General features: G+C 37.9%; 1 protein-coding gene across 5 annotated transcripts in view; it reads right to left on the bottom strand.

Moving 5' to 3' along the window:
• Window positions 1–865: 865 nt before the first annotated feature.
• sgk1 (serum/glucocorticoid regulated kinase 1) overlaps window positions 866–18,673 on the bottom strand; it is a 32,584-nt gene continuing 14,776 nt past the window's right edge. For 3 of the 5 annotated variants that reach the window (XM_052090887.1, XM_052090889.1, XM_052090888.1), the window contains 11 exons: window positions 18,398–18,595; window positions 14,310–14,370; window positions 5,613–5,688; window positions 5,317–5,392; window positions 4,981–5,169; window positions 4,619–4,750; window positions 3,571–3,807; window positions 3,362–3,457; window positions 3,014–3,169; window positions 2,803–2,892; window positions 866–2,465 (listed from right to left, as the gene is read on the bottom strand). In XM_052090887.1, the coding sequence (XP_051946847.1) occupies window positions 2,298–2,465; window positions 2,803–2,892; window positions 3,014–3,169; window positions 3,362–3,457; window positions 3,571–3,807; window positions 4,619–4,750; window positions 4,981–5,169; window positions 5,317–5,392; window positions 5,613–5,688; window positions 14,310–14,370; window positions 18,398–18,595 (1,479 nt within the window). In that variant the 3' untranslated portion in view covers window positions 866–2,297. Of the gene's footprint in view, window positions 2,466–2,802; window positions 2,893–3,013; window positions 3,170–3,361; window positions 3,458–3,570; window positions 3,808–4,618; window positions 4,751–4,980; window positions 5,170–5,316; window positions 5,393–5,612; window positions 5,689–5,809; window positions 5,972–10,114; window positions 10,248–14,309; window positions 14,371–18,397; window positions 18,596–18,673 lie in introns of those variants that run through there. The other 2 variants (XM_052090891.1, XM_052090890.1) reach the window with 2 other exon arrangements.

Genomic DNA, 18,673 nt, shown 5'->3' with positions numbered 1-18,673 from the left:
TTTTGCAAGTAGGAGAGATAGGTAGGACTCGCACATACCAAGAGCACATAAAAGACATTTTGAGTGGTGTCAGCTGAGTGCAATTGTGGTAAATGTGGATAAAACAAAAGAATTGGTAATTACTGGAGATAAGCGGAATATTTTGAAGTTGGAACCTGTAATACTTTGTGGGAATCCAATTGAATTTGTTTGCAATTTTAAGTATTTGGGGACACACATAGATGCTCAATTTAGTTTTATAGAGAATACTGACAGCATCTGTAAGAAAGCTCAACAAAGGTTGTATTTGATCAGGAGGTTAAATCACTTTGGTGTGAGTAAGAACATAAATGAAATGGTCTATAAAAATGTAGTTGAAAGTATTTAAACTTATAACATGACCTTGTGGTATGGTAATTTGAGTGTTAAAAACAGGGTCAAGATGACCAAGATTGTAAATGAAGTCAGTAAGATGCTTGGCAAGACACAGATACATCTGAATGATCTATATACATGTAAAGTCAAGCAAAAGGCTTTAGTGATAGTAGGGGATGTGTCTCACCCTCTTCATGGTGAATTTCACCGGTTGCCATCAGGGAGACATTATAGGCAACCACGTGCAATGAAGAAATTTATCAGTTATCTTTTGTGCACAATGCTGTTAAAATTTTTAATGCAAGGGATCGATAACTTCTGTCTTGTTTTGTATGCCTTTTTTAATGTATATGTATATATTGTTTGTGATGTATTGTATGGTAAAGCCAGAGACAATTTTCCACAACGTGGACAATAAAGTTAACCAACCCACCAAATATACATGTGTTCCTTTGAAATTCCCAGTTGAGCCATTGGAACTCTTCTAAAGGAAAACACAAAGATGCACAAGTTGTTTGGGGAAAAAAGTTTTATTGCAAACCAAACAAGGTCACATGATTCAAACATTTAACAATTTTACAGTACATAAGCACACTTTTAAGTTTCATATACATTAAAATTAATACATAGACTTAAAATATACAAACTTAAATAGCAATACAGTCTTATACAGTGGAATGTGAACATGTCTGAGCTGTACAATTACATTTCAGGAGGCTGGAAGACTAAGGTGAGACCGAGCTATCTGATTCGTTGGTCCAGGTGCCTATCAACACACAGTAGCAGCAGATCCCTTTAGCACCTCCCACTCAAGTCAAAAGAACAAAAAACTAAATAAGAAAAAAAAAGGCAAGAGCTCTTTAAATTAGGATGATAATGAAGAACTAAATGTGCAATTTGATCCCAGATGTGTAACTGCTCACAAATATATATACACACTACTGTGCAAATGTTTTAGGCACTTGTGAAAAATGTTGTATAGTGAGGATATCTTCAAAAATAATGCCATAAATAGTTTTCATTTATCAATAATGTCATACAAAGTCCAGTAAAAATAAAAAGGTAAAACAATCTTTGCCTTTAAAACAGCACCAATACTCCCAGGTATACCTGGACACAGTTTTTCTTAGTTGTCAGATAGGGTGTTCCGAGCTTCTTGGAGAATTCACCACAGTTCTTCCAATCTTTTTAGGCTGTTTCAATTGTTTCTGTGACTGCACGTAATCCCAGACTGACTCAATGTTCAGTGGGGGGGATCTGTGGGGACTATACCATCTGTTGCAGTGCTCCCTGTTCTATACTATTCCGTTTGCAAAATAAATGTATATTTCAAATGGACCCGCTAAAGCTGATGATATAAATAACCTTAAGATAAATGTGCCTAAAACTTTTGCTCAGTACTATATATATATATATATATATCTCAGATGTTGATATATTTCAGTGGTTTTGACATCATGATGACTATATTTATATCTGACTGGCATGCCAGATCACATTAATTAGTTAAAACAAACATGTGTAAATGGGTAAGGGATGTTAAGATGACACACACTCCATCGAAAACAATAATGTCTCAACAATCCTATAAAAGAAAAACTCAAGGCAAATATACAATAATATACATCCATCAGCATCAATCTTCACACTCTCTCTTTCACCATCTATTGGATGAAAGGTGAAAGCGGAGGAGAAACCATGCAGTTGGATGAGGACGATGAAGATGAGATGTCTTTTATTATGCGTAAAACTCCAGCCTTTTAACAAAGGCCTTTTGAGCTGCCGTTATGTCATGTGCGAATACCCCCATCTGAAGGCAGGGAAATGTGACTGGGTTTTCTTTCTCATAGTGATGCACTACAGGTGTTATTCCATGGGACAGCATTTCCATGGTAATGAGCTACAGGTAAGAGTCTATGAGATGCAGTTTCTGCATCAATGGGCTACAAGTAGGAATCCATTGCAGGGGCATAAGAGAAGCCTAGGAATGCCTCGGCTCCATCTGTAATGCTGGCTGTGATGAGAGCACTGTCTGGGGAGCAGCCAATTGAACTTGGCACTGGCTCATCAGTGAACTCGGGGTCAAAGTGGCGCAAGTCGTTAGGCCCTGTCTGAAAAAAAAAAGCATGCTTGTCAAAATGACAATATCTAAAATATTTTTGCAGTGATTGATAAATGCATATTTTCTACACACACACACACACACACACACACACACACACACACACACACACACACACACACACACACACACACACACACACACACACACACACACACACACACACACACACACAAATATATATAAAACTGTCAATAGTAAAAAAGGTGCAAGCAAGCATGTTCTTATCACATATCGTTGCAGCATGACCAATTTCTTTTTATCTCTAAAATCCAGGGCAATGTGGTAATTACTGAAGATCAACAAAAGAGAGAAACGGAACGTACCACGTTAGGGTTGAAGGGGGGAGTGAGCTTCTTGGCATTCAGATCATCCCAGTTTATGGGAGAGAAGAACATGTGGTTTTTTATCTCAGTCTACAGAAAGAGTGAAACAGATTATATATTAGATATAAGAGCAAAATAAATTAATATATTAGACATTAGACAAACAGCAAAATAATCTCACTAAAATGTAAACACATTCATTCATACTTACAAAGTCATCAGTGAAGCCCAGTCTCTTGGTGCGGTCCTTTTGCAGCAGACCCTCCAGCAGGTGTCTAGCAGCATTGGAGATGTTGGGTTTGAGTTGCAGTGGCTTGTTCAGGATGTTATCATACATTTCCGCTGTGTTACGACTGTAAAACGGAGGCTGTGAAGCAACCATAAAACTGTTAACCATCAAGCTCATGTAACCATTCAGTACTACAACAAAAGCTCAATGTAAAAAAAACAACATATAGTGCTACACTGTAGTCAATTCAATATAGTTAATTAAGTAAACGCATTCAATTAAAGAGGTACAATTAATTTAATTTTTGCACAAAACACTGAAATAACTCACCAGGCCATATAACATTTCATACAGCACTGCACCCAAACACCACCAGTCAACTGTTCTGTCATATGGCTGCTTATGCAAGACCTCTGGTGCTAAATACTGTAAGACAAAAACAGAGTTAGCTTATTTACTGTAAATATAATTGCATTGAGAGAGACCCCTGTCTACCAATCTATATATACAGTCAGATGCTGGCACTGAATATAATTTACCTCCGGTGTTCCACAGAACGTAGATGTTGTTCCATTGGGTTCTATATTCTCTTTGCAGAGGCCAAAGTCAGTCAGGATGATGTGTCCTTGTGAGTCCAGAAGTATGTTTTCAGGCTTCAGATCTCTGTACACAATGTTTAAAGAGTGTAGGTACCCCAAGGCACTTGCAATCTCAGCAGCATAGAACCGTGCACGTGGCTCCAGAAAACATCGCTCCCTTTGTAGGTGATAGAACAGCTATAGAAAGACCAAAGATAAACAGAGACAGATTAGGCCATGAGTTCCATATCCTGAATAGCACATTTAATCAAGGCTTTCTAGACTCTTCAATCCTGAACAATGGCAGGAAATGAGAATGCACTCTGTTTAAAGAGCCCCCGTCCACAGCCCCCCAGAGACTTTTGTATAGTTAGACTGAGTCTAAACCTCCACAGCTGCTAAATCTGGTCCACCCCCCCCCCCCCCACACACACACTCTCCCCTCCCAGTCATTTCCTGAGGAAAGTTTCCTATTCAGAGCTCAGCATCTTCTCTTTGCTTATGATAGGATATCCTTTTTTCTGTCTGCATCTACCACACTGTCTCCATCTATATCTTTTACTAATCTATTTTCTATCATTCCTTTGCCTCTCCCTCTTTCCTGCAATCTCATTCTCTTTTTGGAATTCTCAAGTTTGTCTTTGGAATGTTCAAAGTATAAAGCCCAAAGTATACTTCATATACTCTTCATCAGCAGAGTGTTCGAGCACTGAGCGACAACAGTGTATGTCTAAGTCAAGTGCACGGAAATACTCGCACACAGTTATGGAGTAAACTATGACAGGCTTGCATTCGACATGCAGAGCGTTCGCATCAAAACACAAGTATACTTTAAAGTAAGCTTTAATCTCCCAAACTCGGCGATGATTTAGAGTAGAAACATAATAATTATTACATCATTAGAAAGTTGCATAAAATGTGCATCTGTCCAAAATGCATTTCTGGGTAAAAGTGACTCAAAATGACAGATTAGATCACATTTGCAAACAAAGCTATTTAAATGACATACCTCGCCACCATTGATGTAGTCCAGTACAAAGTAGAGTTTATCAGCAGTCTGAAAGGAATAATGCAGGCCCACCAGGAACGGATGCTTGACATTCTTCAGTAAAACGTTTCGCTCTGACATAATGTGTTTCTCCTTAACATCACAAAAGGAGAGGTCAAAGGTTAGGGGGTAATGATAACACAGAGATCTAACTAAGCAACAACATACTTAAAGAGTGCCAACACAAGCATGAGCATGCTGACTGCAACCTTGAAGTATTATTATTATTATACAGTTATTACATTAATGTATTCTCCACAGCTCTTAACAGTTTGGCCCTGGACCAAGACGTAAAATGCAGCAGGATTTGTACGATTTCATACCTCTTTCTTCTTCAAGATGGCTTTCTTCTGCAGCACCTTGACTGCATAGAACTGCTCATCACTCCGGTGTCGGGCCAGCAGAACCTTGCCAAAGCTGCCTTTTCCGATGACCTTGAGAAAGTCAAAGTCTGAGGGTTTGGCAGTGGGGTTGGAAGAGGGACCAAGGTTGATCTGCTGAGAAGGGCTAGGCTGGAGAGGAAAGAGAAATGATCAGACAATTATGGTTCCATTTATGTAGAGATTATATACACAAATACACACACACACACACACACACACACACACACACACGCATGCTTTTAGTGCTCAACCAAGATAATTAAAAAGCAGATTTACCGGTGGGGAAGGGTTGCTGTTCATTAGCTCAGCATCTTGTGGAGGTGTTAAGTTCAAGATGGATTGAACCTCAGGACTACAGCAAGAAAAGAAAATCAAAGATTGATGATCATTTTATGGTTTACAGCAAAGACAACTTTAACTGCAAACAAACAAGAAATGTATGAATATGCACATTGAACAAAACCCATTCAAATATGATTGGGCTAATTTAGTAAAAACAAGGGTTTAGCAATAAATACATTTCTTAAAACCATGCTTGTTTAGAAAACAAAGCTTTAAATACATCAACTTACTGTTTGCATGCATAATTGTTTGTGGAAAGCTTCTGGATAAAGTCATTCAGTCCCATCTTTCTCTGTTTCATAAACGCTGCACACAAAAAAGAAAGCAAGAGAAAAAGCTCATTTAAAAGTGAGATCACTTAATATTCTTCTCTCTCTTTGCTGTAGGAGGCTCGAGTGGCTCCATTCATCTGAAAAACAAAGCCTACCACTGAGATTAGCGACTAGTCCTCTTGTTTTAGAGTAGGTCAACTCGGGAGCTGGAACGCTCGTCTCCGTTTGGATTGTCATCGCTGTACTTTTCCTCTGCGTATCCGTAACCAAACCGACACAAAGCGCTACTGAACGCTTGCACTACTGTTCCAACTATTTAAAAGTCCGGGGAGGAGGCAAGAGATCGCGTTCTAACCAAGAGGCGGGGCCTGTAGTTTGTTCCTAGCTTGGGGAGGCGTGGCTTGGCTCATGTACAGCAGCAAGTGGGTGTGTTCGAATTTTGCCACTTTGGAGCCGTGACGTCTATGAGGGGCCAAAGAATCTTCTGCTATGTCATACCGCTGAAAACCAGATCTTAAACTTAACAGAACTAGCCTACATGTTCTGTTGAGAGGAACGTGTTTAACAGCAATGCACTTCTGGGAATCATTAAATGTGTCTTTCAAAAACAACCCTAAAGTCATGGATTAAAGACCCAGTCTTGTCATACTGAACATTATGATAAAAACATCACGAGTCTACTCATCACACGTGCGCAATAAGTCTTCGGTATTAGTGTTGGGGAAGCTAATTTAAAACTAGCTTCAAGCTAGTCATAAATTAAAGCAGTTTACAGCTATAATAAATTACTAACAAAAAGTTGCTAACTGCATTAAAACTATTTAAATAAGTTTTCTTTTTACTATATATATATATATATATATATATATATATATATATATATATATATATATATATATATATACATATATACACACACACTCACACACACACTGCAGGTCAAAAGTTTATACTTTTTTTCTTCACATTTTAGAATAATAGTAAATTCATCAAAACTATGGAATAACATAAATGGAATTATGGGAATTATGTTGTGACTAAACAAAATCACAAATAAATCAAAACAGTGTTTGACAGACATGTACTCTTGACATTTTCTCAACAAGTTTCTTGAGGTATCACCCTGGGATGCTTTTTAAACAGTATTGAAGGAGTTCCCATCTATGTCGGGCATTTATTCGCTGCTTTTCTTTATTATTTAGTCCAAGTCATCAATTCCAAAATTATTATTTTTGAATTAAATTTTAGTTTTATAATTAAATAAATTAATATTATTACCGCACAATTATATTTTTGTCCACAAAACTATAGCACTTTTTACTCCTTACAATTTTATTTAAATTGGAAAAGTGTTCATTACATTTTTGCAGATCATTTTCTTTCATCTTACTCGACTGAAGCTGCCTTTTCACTGCCTCCGGCAAATGACAGATTGACAAAAGACAGAGTATGTGTGGAGTTCTAACCATCTGTAGAGGAAAAATTCAGATCTGATTTGAGTTTTGGATATGTTAAAATATTTGTGCGACTAGACCGTATGTGACCACCTGACTGAATGTGATGTATTCATTCAAAACACTGACGGATTTTGCAGAAACGCCTTAGAAACCCTAATCTAACCCTTCCATAAGTATTTTTTAATAACATATTAGAGTTAAGAGTTACATAAAAAAAGTTACATAAAACATAAAGAGTTTTAAGCCTTGAACCATTCCAACCAGCTCCAGGTGAATCACGACATTACAAACTCTATTTTGAAGCCAAAAAGTATTTAGAGCCATAGAGCACTATGGATTATAGGATTGCCCAATTAATCGAATAAATAATCGAGAATACAATTAACTAATCTTAAAAAGTTACCTTCTTACACGAGGGTACAAACTGCAATCCCACGAAGCATTGTGAATTACATACTCAAATAAAAAACAATGGACATTTTTAAAACAACTGATTTTAGGTTGCTGATTATAAGTATAGAAAGAATATATTTTAAGTTTAAATATTTAGTTTGAGGGTGTAGGGACTTGGGAGGCCGACTGGATTACGTCATTCAAAACGAGTCATGGAAGTGGGCGGTTGCTGCTGGACTTGTTTGGTGGGCTTTGTTGGCAGCAGTTCTCTGATTGGTGGATCTATCTCTGCTGGACCATGGGTAATGTAGTTGTTCATCAGGAATTCCGCTATTAAACACGATTTGAACAACCTAGGAGCTCACGGTAATTCTGTCTTTAAAGGTTTATAACTTATCATTGAAAATCAATTAGTTTGTAGAAAAAATGAAAGGGATTATTACTTCTGTAAACTGTTCAGCTGTGACGTTAATTTGTTGGTGAACCCGGAAGGCTAATTCGCCATTGGTTGGAGTTTTTATGAATTTGTGCAATTTATGTTGTAGAACAAAACATCCTAGTATCTTTAAGTATGTTTTCTAATCCAGACCTTATTTTACTCATAAATTCAAAACTGCCATTCTAAAAACTCAAAGGAAAATCCAGATTAACATGAATTGTGAAAATATTATGAAAATAACTACTGTAATGCAACTGAAACATTAGTAGCGTTGCAACTTTTAGTTCGTTACTCTCCAACACTGTTCGACATAACAGTAAAGCCAAAACAGAATAGGCCTAGAACCGTTTGACCATACCTGATCAAATGCTACCTGTATGCCATTGTCAGTGCATCCAAAAACAACCACTGCCATTCACGAGTGCACTCCATCCTGGATCTTATTGCATCTTACTCTTTCATCCTTTCTCTCTAGTCTTGTCCCTCAAGCCACACTTCAACCATTGTTCTTGATGACGCATGAAAGAAACAAAAGCAAAGGGACTCGTGCCAAATTTCAGCCCTCACTGGAAAAGTACAGATTGGAGGAGGCCCGCTGACATCGAGTTTTATGACTGCCACTTCTAGGAAAATTCAAGCATTCTTCTGCATTCCTTTCTCACTGTCATTTAAAGTTATGGGGAAAGATCCATGGACCGTGTTAGGACATTTAAATAAGATAATGCAATGAACTAGTTGGCCACAGTTATGCAATGCCAAACCCCAGCCAACTATTAATTAACTCATACATCGAAAAATAAAAAATAATAAAAGTTCAAGAGGTTTAGACTCATTAATGTTTGGGGTTGGGTTCAAAGCCATTTCGGCTTAAGCTCTCTAAATACTGTAGGATTTGTACAGTCCTTTAAGATTGTTACTTGTCGGACTGTAGCTATATGAATGCATTGAGATCGCCATGGCACACTGTGCGACATTATGTGAGACTTTACGTTACACATCTGTGGTCCCAATTGTCCCGATCAGTGTTTGCGATCGTTAATATAATATTACTATATATTATAACTGTTAAAAGAAACGAAATGGCGAGATTTCCACGGGTACATTTTTTCCTTCCTTAAATACCGGGCATCAGCATTTCCGTTGCTCCATTACCACTCCATCACATGACAAATGGGCCTTTAATAAGACATCCTGATCCCAAATACACAAAATTACATAAGTTGAGAATGAACGCCAGTGGGGGAGGTAGCCTACAGTAATAATGAGCTGCCAAGCAAAGATTCATTGTGGAAATAAAAAGACTTGTGGCCCAAAAAATGACAAACTTCTGCATTCACATTGGGAAAACAAAAAAAGTGGGTTATTGTACGTCTTACTCCTCTTTTAGATTAGTAACCTATAGGCCAGGCAACATTTCAAAAATCCATGCAGGCTAATAATGTAGGCTATTGCGCTTGCAAATTCCCTATGAATAATGTACAGACATGACATAGATTTCTCTAAATGTATCCAGCTGTATCTCCTGATTTGGATTAAAGCGTCCCAAAAATACTTAATATAAGTTGTTATATGAAAATGGAGTGGTGTGAATCTTAACCAGAAGTAGACGCTTAAAGTGCAATCATTTATTTATTTTCGTTTTGTAAGCTCTGTAATTATTTCGGGAAATAATGCTTGCTGAAGTGTTACACTTTTCTCCAAGTATTTTCTGCACATTTATTGATAACTGGGCACAAACATTCCTAAGGAGCTCAGAGGGGTTTCTCCGAAAACAGTGAATTGGGGAGCGAGACAATCAGTAAACGGACAAACTTAAAAGTAAACTAGACATAAAAGTAGTACATTTGATACATATTACTGGTTTATTTGATATTCTCTAAAATGCAACCATAGATAAACCTGTTATGTCCGCTGCCGTTCTCATTGCGCTGTAAACCCTGAGCCTCTTATTAAGTGAGGCTTGGCAAAGGTAAATTCACGTGTTCTTATCAGTCTGAATCAATATTGATTTTAGTGTTAAAACCGGGTCACGGCCCCAAATGTTACCCACCCACATTCCACCTGGCACAAGTTGACACCCTCTTAAGTAGACCTCTCAAGTGCTCCATCATTCAAATAAAAGCAGTTCCTCAATACAAACTTTAAGCGATAGATTCAACAAGTTCACTTACATGTCAGCGATGAAGTTTTGTCTTTTATATAGGCTAGTCAATGAAGAAGGTACAGTGGCTGAAACACGGTCGATGAGGAAGTTTGAAAGTGAGAGAACTTTAACCAGCGCATTCCATCCCGGCTGATCGTATACCGGATATCTGAGGGGCGGAGTTTGTTTCAGCCCGATAACAATGTGCTTATTCTTCGGACTGTTTTTATCCGCAGACCGGTGTCGTGACACTGTCACGGCGAGTCTCAAAACCTGTTAAGATGCCTACCTAGACACTTTTGGCCGTAATAAGCAAGTGTATGAGGTCAAGATATAATGCTGCATCTACATTGACAAAAAGTTAAACGAATGCTAACGAAACTTTGGAATGGGATTCAACGAATCATCTAAGCTCCAACTGGAAACAGAAACCAAAATCGTTAAAAAATCGTGAATTTTGAAGCCGTATTGACTTAAGGAATACACACACACACACACACACACACACACACACACAGTTGTGTTTCCATGTTTTATGGGGACTTTCCATAGACATAATGGTTTTTATACTGTACAAACTTTATATTCTATCCCCTAAACCTAACCCTACCCCTAAACCTAACCCTCACAGAAAACTTTCTGCATTTTTACATTTTCAAAAAACATAATTTAGTATGATTTATAAGCTGTTTTCCTCATGGGGACCGACAAAATGTCCCCACAAGGTCAAACATTTCGGGTTTTACTATCCTTATGGGGACATTTGGTCCCCACAAAGTGATAAATACACGCTCACACACACACACACACACACACACACACACACACACACACACACACACACACACACACACACACACACACACACACACACACACACACACACACACACATTTTCCACGTTTCCATGTTTTATTTGGATTTCCAGAGACATAATGTACAAACTTTATATTCTATCCCCTAACCCTAAACCTAACCCTCACAGAAAACTAAGTTTTAAAGGGGTCATGACATGAGGAATAAAATTTTCCTTGAGCATTTGACATATAAGAGTTCATTGTATTATAAAAACATACTGTAAGTTTCAGAAACAAAACTTCCTCCACATTGCAAAAAGAGCATTTGATGAAACCAAGCTACCAAAATGACATTGTGATGTCACACTGTGGTATATATTTGCATTTGACTGCCTCCACAGCAACACATCAACATCTACTTTAGCTACCTTTTTTATATCCCTTTTTCTCCCAATTTGGAATGCCCAATTCCCACTACTTAGTAGGTACTCATGGTTGCATGATTGCTCACCTCAATCCGGGTGGTAGAGGACAAGTCCCAATTGCCTCCGCTTCTGAGACCGCCAATCCACGCATCTTATCACGTGGCTCATTGTGCATGACACCGTGGAGACTCTGCATGTGTAGGCTCATGCTGCTCTCCGCGATCCACGCACAACTTACCACACACCCCATTGAGAGCGAGAACCACTTAATCATGACCACGAGGAGGTTACCCCATGTGACTCTACCCTCCCTAGCAACCGGGCCAATTTGGTTGCTTAGGAGACCTGGCTGGAGTCACTCAGAACACCCTGGATTTGAACTTGCGTCAATACTCGCTGAGCTACCCAGGCCCCGACTTTAGCTACCATTAACCTTTTCGTTCATGAGTTTCTCCTGTACTAACGGATCTCCCAGCATGAGTTCTTTAATGCCACTGTAATTAAAAAAAAAAAATCTTACATTACACTTCACAGCAGATGCACTGGAGGACAGATTATATCACAGCAGGTGCACTGAAGGTCAAATTATATATTATCAAACATATAATGTGGTTTTTAGATCTTTGTAATGATGGATTATGATAGATAAGATGCGATCGAGTGTCACCATATTGTTTACATTACAATGCAGCATGGGATTTTGAGTTCACCATAGAAGCATAGAAGGTACTCAAAACTTGTGGATAGACCGAGTGACCTTCATTGCTGGTAAACAGCAGTACGAATGCAGATCACACCGTGCGAAAGCAGCAACCAAACTGAGTGTTTCTGACAGAGGGTCAGAATGAGTGTGGAAAATGAACATGTTTTACAAACAGTTTTTTTGCAGAAAACGTCACTAATATTACAAGTGAACCTTAAGGAACATATTGAAATAAAAAAAGGCATGTCATGACCCTTTTAAAACACAAGTGTTGTACTAAACACTGCATGTTCACTTAAACTGAAGTGATCTGGAATGCAGGTTTGGAATGTACAGGTATGCATCTTTGGTTTCTGTGCAGATTAAGAGATTAAATTAGTCATCTTTCAACAAACACTGATTATAGTTTATATAATGACTCTTAGTCATTCTTTAATGTACATCTAGATATAGGTGTAAGTAAAAAGTAATTTACTATAACTATGTAAGTTTACTCTAGTATGATTTCTGTGTTCTCATTCATACATCATATTCTTTGTAGGTCTCAGATTTATGAAAAGTTTTGAAACTTCTCAACTTTCAGTTCTCAGTTCATTACCTTGTGCCCTTTTCATTCAGGTTCCTGTCTCTCTTTATTTCTCATTCTTTGTGTAAGTGAGAAGTGGTGTGTGTGTGACTGAAAAGGGGTCTTGGAGAGGATGGACGATATACAGAGATCAACAAAGGTTCAGCCTTAAGTGTCTATAAACTTTGTTTATTTATGTTAGAAGATGGGGATTATGTAAAATCCCAAAAATTATACTAATGTAATCTTGAATTATATGATGGTTTTACAGCATTATGCAATTTCATTCAGTCACACGCATACATGTCTACCCAAGTCACACATATACACTTGTGATGACTCCCTCAAGACAAACTGCAGCATATAACAGTTAGAAACACATCAGAAGTGAGATTCTATTCTGTCAAAAATAACCTTTGTGATGTCAGTTAGACAGATTTTGTGGTGTATTAGCAATGTAAAATGAACACAAACAAATATGCACCCATATATTAAAGATGTGCTACAGTTGAAACTTATTGTGTATTGTGCCAAATAATTACTACAGTACCGCATTGCAAATTTATGAGATTACTTAAATATTAAGTTATGTCATTGAAAATTCCCCTATCTTCAGAATAAAAAAATGAGAAAGCACATTTAATCCAGCCCTTAATCCAAGGTCATCAATTATTTTGAAGTATTTTCCCATGTACCTCATTTTTGTTTATAGATAAGATCATCACCTTTAACCTTTAAATGACTGATTATACAAAGTAATTTCATGGTATGGAATTTATAAAACCTTGCACACATCCACATTAACAGCACCAATAATTTATACATGAAATCATTATTCTTTATCAGGGTTAGGATCAGGTCAACCAAAAAAAAACACATGTTCACAATAGCTTGATAAATCTGCATGGTGAGCTAGCAGCACTTTCTGGTGTCATTGGGTGTTTGTCATTGTATGGTTTTGAAGTGATTTAACAGAAGTGCTGTTTTGAGCACAGGCCCAAAATAGTTATTAAAGTTTCTAGTCTAAGCCTGCATGGTTTAAGGTGATTATAAACTATTCTTAAACCAGCAGAATGGCGGGGAGAGAGAGAGAGAGAGAGAGATTAACACAACAATTGGAAGAGGTATTAGGGAGGCCAGCAGGGGGTGCTAACCCTGTGGTCTGTGTGGGTCCTAATGCCCCAGTATAGTGATGGGGACACTATACTGTAAAAAGGCACCGTCTTTCGGATGACATGTTAAACCGAGGTCCTGACTCTAAGCGGTCATTAAAAATCCCAGGACACTTCTCGTAAAGAGTAGGGTGTAACCCCGGTGTCCTGGCCAAACTCCCTCTATTGGCCCTTCTCATTCATGGCCTCCTAATAATCCCCATCCATTAATTGGCTCTATAACTCTACTCTCTCCTCTCCACCAATAGTTGGTGTGTGCTGTCGCATCATCCAGGTGGACGCTGCACACTGGTGGTGGTTGAGTAGATTCCCCGTATACTATGTAAAGTGCTTTGAGTGACTAGAAAAGAACTATATATATGTAAGGAATTGTTATTATTATTATTTTAACTCAAATGAGAAGTGCAGTGGAGTTATCAGAGATAGATCCTTAAAACTCAGAGAAAGTGTGAGTGAATGAGAAAAGAGGTGCCAAGAGAAAGAGAGAGAGAAAGTACTGATATAAGGCAATGAATTAATGAAAGAAAAGTCTGCTGAGAAAAAGACAGAAGAAGGACTTACTGGTATCAGACAAATAGCAATAATCAGATTCGGGGTCTCCATGGTAGTAAAGGTCCATTGCCTGGAGAAAAGAAAGAGTTATGTAGATCAGCGCAATGTGTCTTCAGTGAAAACAGTCTTTTGTTGTGTTAGTATTGCACGTCTCTTATGAACTACAGTATACACACAAGTTTAATGACCGAATGGGGCCTTAGAATATTGGTTCTCCACTAATTTTGCTTCAGGTTTTAAGTTTTTACATTGGACATCAAGTGGTCTTTCAACACAGTACCAAACACAGTTTGAACTGCACAGGCGCAATTACAAATATTTTATTATTTTTTTCCGAATACATAAACATCGCAGAAGTACGATTTACCAATGTAACACAATAAATATTGTATTAACAATGGCTATATTACCAAGTATAATATATATATATATATTTTTTTGGTATAGACTTGGTATAGAAAAGATATTGGAAGTGTATTCTCCTCTCTTTTAAAAGTTGATAAACCTATTTTTATATTTATAATTATGCACAGTTTTATGGTTAGTTGCATTTTAATATTTTATTTAAAAATACTTCCTTATTCTCTCTTCCTGCATCAGAGATGTGGATGTCTCCACATCTCTTTCCTTACAATATTAGAAGTAGGACTTTGCTTCATTAATAATGGACATCAGATTTACTGTCTGAAAGAAATTAGTCAGTGGGAAGTATTTGAACACATTTAGAATCTAATTTATTTTATCACATGTGCACACACACAGACATTGCAGCTAAATTCTAACTTTCATATGGACTGTCACATTTGTCTTAATATATGACTAGCAAAAATGAAACCATCTGGCATACAGTTTTGTACCCAAAGCAGAAATCTTCCCTTCTGAGGTGAGCAAGAGAGAAAGAAAAATAAGAGGTGGAGAAAGAGAGAGAGAGAGAGAGAGAGAGAGAGAGAGAACAATTCTTCAAATCTACTTAATTAATAACACCCCACCCCACCCCCACCAAGACCCCCCAAGGAGCCTGTGTTAACAGAATGCTAAAATATATGAAGGATACCATTGGCATCTTTGCACGTGTACCTACACTAAGCAAACCACAAATATTAAACAGCTAAGATAAAACTGTCTAAACTTTACATGGCTACAGCAGCTCAACCAAGAAAGAATGAAAAGTGAAAAGGACAAAGCAGATTATACACATGTAATACTAGTAGACATTTTAGAAATCTGCTGTGCAATCTGCATGTGCTGATTGTGTGCAGAGCCAAATGAATTCTGAATGCAAATTCCAAAAAAACATGTCATCTTTGCTAATTAGGTTGTACAATTATTAAAGGTAAAAACAGTGTTTGTCTAAAACGATGTGGCAGAAATCACCCATTCAATTGTCTAAAAATAGTTAGTCCAATTAAGTTGCACCATCCACAGTTTCTGTCATCATCTACCCACGCTCATGTTGTTGTTGTTGATTTTAAATTTAAATTACTTTTTGCATGACATTTGCCCATGTGGAACACAAAAGCAGTTATTATCAAAATGTCAAAGCTGCTCTTTTCCCCTCCAACGAAAATGCATGGTGATCACTGGTTGTCGAGTTCAGTTGCAGTTTTGCTTGGTTTATAAAATGTATATGTATATACAGCATATATATATATAATGTATGCATATACAGGTGAAACTCGAAAAATTAGAATATCATGCAAAAGTTCATTAATTTCATTAATTCAACTTAAAAGGTGAAACTAATATATTATATAGACTCATTACAAGCAAAGTAAGATATTTCAAGCCTTTATTGGATATAATTTTGATGATTATGGCTTACAGCTTATGAAAACCCCAAATTCAGAATCTCAGAAAATTAGAATATTACATGAAATCAATAAAAAAAAGGATTTTAAATACAGAAATGTCGGCCCTCTGAAAAGTATAATCATGCATATGTACTCAGTACTTGGTTTGGGCCCCTTTTGCATTAATTACTGCCTCAATGCGGCGTGGCATGGATGCTATCAGCCTGTGGCAATGCTGAGGTGTTATGGAAGACCAAGATGCTTCAATAGCGGCCTTCAGCTCTTCTGCATTGTTTGGTCTCATGTCTCTCATCTTTCTCTTGGCAATACCCCATAGATTCTCTATGGGGTTCAGGTCAGGCGAGTTTGCTGGCCAATCAAGCACAGTAATACCATGGTCATTGAACCAGGATTTGGTACTTTTGGCAGTGTGGGCAGGTGCCAAGTCCTGCTGGAAAATGAAGTCAGCATCTCCATAAAGCTTGTCTGCTGAAGGAAGCATGAAGTGCTCTAAAATGTCCCGGTAGACGGCTGCATTGACTCTGGACTTAATAAAGCACAGTGGACCAACACCAGCCGATGACATGGCTCCCCAAACCAACACAGACTGTGGAAACTTCACACTGGACTTCAAGCGTCTTGGATTGTGTGCCTCTCCATTCTTCCTCCAGACTCTGGGACCTTGGTTTCCAAATGAGATGCAAAATTTGCTCTCATCAGAAAAGAGGACTTTGGACCACTGAGCAACAGACCAGTTCTTTTTTCTTTAGCCCAGGTAAGACGTTTGACATTTGAAGCCCATGTCCAGGACCCGTCTGTGTGTGGTGGCTCTTGATGCAGTAACTCCAGCCTCAGTCCACTCCTTGTGAAGCTCCCCACACATTTGAATGGCCTTTTCCTGACAATCCTCTCCAGGCTACGGTCATCCCTGCTGCTTGTGCACCTTTTTCTTCCACACTTTTCCCTTCCACTTAACTTTCTATTAATGTGCTTTGATACAGCACTTTGAGAACATCCAACTTCTTTTGCAATTACCTTTTGAGGCTTTCCCTCCTTGTGGAGGGCGTCAATGACGGTTTTCTGCACAACTGTCAGGTCAGCAGTCTTCCCCATGATTGTGAATTCAACTGAACCAGACTGAGAGACCATTTAAAGGCTCAGGAACCCTTTGCAGGTGTTTAGCTGATTAGAGTGTGACACTTTGAGCCTACAATACTGAACCTTTTCACAATATTCTAATTTTCTGAGATTCTGAATTTGGGGTTTTCATAAGCTGTAAGCCATAATCATCAAAATTATATCAAATAAAGGCTTGAAATATCTTACTTTGCTTGTAATGAATCTATATAATATATTAGTTTCACCTTTTAAGTTGAATTACTGAAATTAATGAACTTTTGCACGATATTCTAATTTTCGAGTTTCACCTGTATATAGGGATACACAGGTCACTTTTGTGTATTGGGCTGAGTGTTGAAAATGTATGAAGTCTTAGATTCAAGACCTCACTACTTTATGTGTGTGCCTAATGTGTGAACCTGGTAAAATACGGTGGACCCAAAAAGTATTTATACACTTGATCTGCATTTAAAATGGCTTAATTTAATTGGATTAGATACGGAAAATTAAACTAAGTATCATTACATGCAAACAAATGATGATTGAGCTTTTCAAAGAACTAACTTCACTTTACTCAGCTATTTTTGCAATTTCTTGTAACAAACTGTTCAATTGTAGTGAATGTATAAAGTCACACAGGTTCCCAAGCAGAGGAACCACAGGTGTAGTTTATAATGTTAACAAGTTTGACAACCAGAAAATGTCCAAATACTTTGTATCTTAATTTTGAACAGTAACATTTTTATACTAAAACAGAACAAGTGTTTGTGTAACGTTAGTAGGTGGAGGCAGACGAATGCAGACGAGGGGTGAGGATCTAAATGCGGTTTAATTGAAAATAATAGGACAAACATGACTGGAACAAATAAAACATCCACGATGGGAAAATCAAAACAAAAACACGAAAGACATCCAAGGACTACAAAGACAGGATTAACATCAACGGAGAGCAAGGGTGACATTAACATACATCTACATTCAACATCTACAAACAACGATCGACAGAGACTGAACAAACAACCGGGCTTAAATACAGAGGGGTAATGAAGATCAAATGACAAACAGGTGAAAACAATGATGAAAGCTGGCAGTGATGAGGGCCGGGAATTGTGGGAATTGTAGTTATTGAGAGGTGACAGGTGAAACACGGGGCAGGCAACAAGGGATTGTGACAGTTTGTGTGCAAACCTGTGTGCGTTGACGTGGTTGCCATGCCTCCTCATTCCCATAAGTTATGAAGGGTCCATTGCAGATGCAACATTTCTGCAGTACAGGGCTTCCCAGTAGGGGTGACATTGTCCAGGGGCAGATCATATGCATCTCTGGCTCTGCCTCCTTTACTTTATTATCACTGTGGTGTTGACTGAGCATCTTCCATTTTCTCACCTGTTGAAAAACACAAATGAGTTAAGTCATTCTACCAAAAGGGCCAAAACTTGACTAATAAATGGAACAACCTAAGGT

The sequence above is a fragment of the Xyrauchen texanus genome, chromosome 25 (assembly GCF_025860055.1).
Source record: "Xyrauchen texanus isolate HMW12.3.18 chromosome 25, RBS_HiC_50CHRs, whole genome shotgun sequence".
Lineage (NCBI taxonomy): Eukaryota > Metazoa > Chordata > Actinopteri > Cypriniformes > Catostomidae > Xyrauchen > Xyrauchen texanus.
The sequence above is the reverse complement of the archived record's forward strand: the minus strand, read 5'-3'. Positions and strand labels throughout refer to the sequence as shown.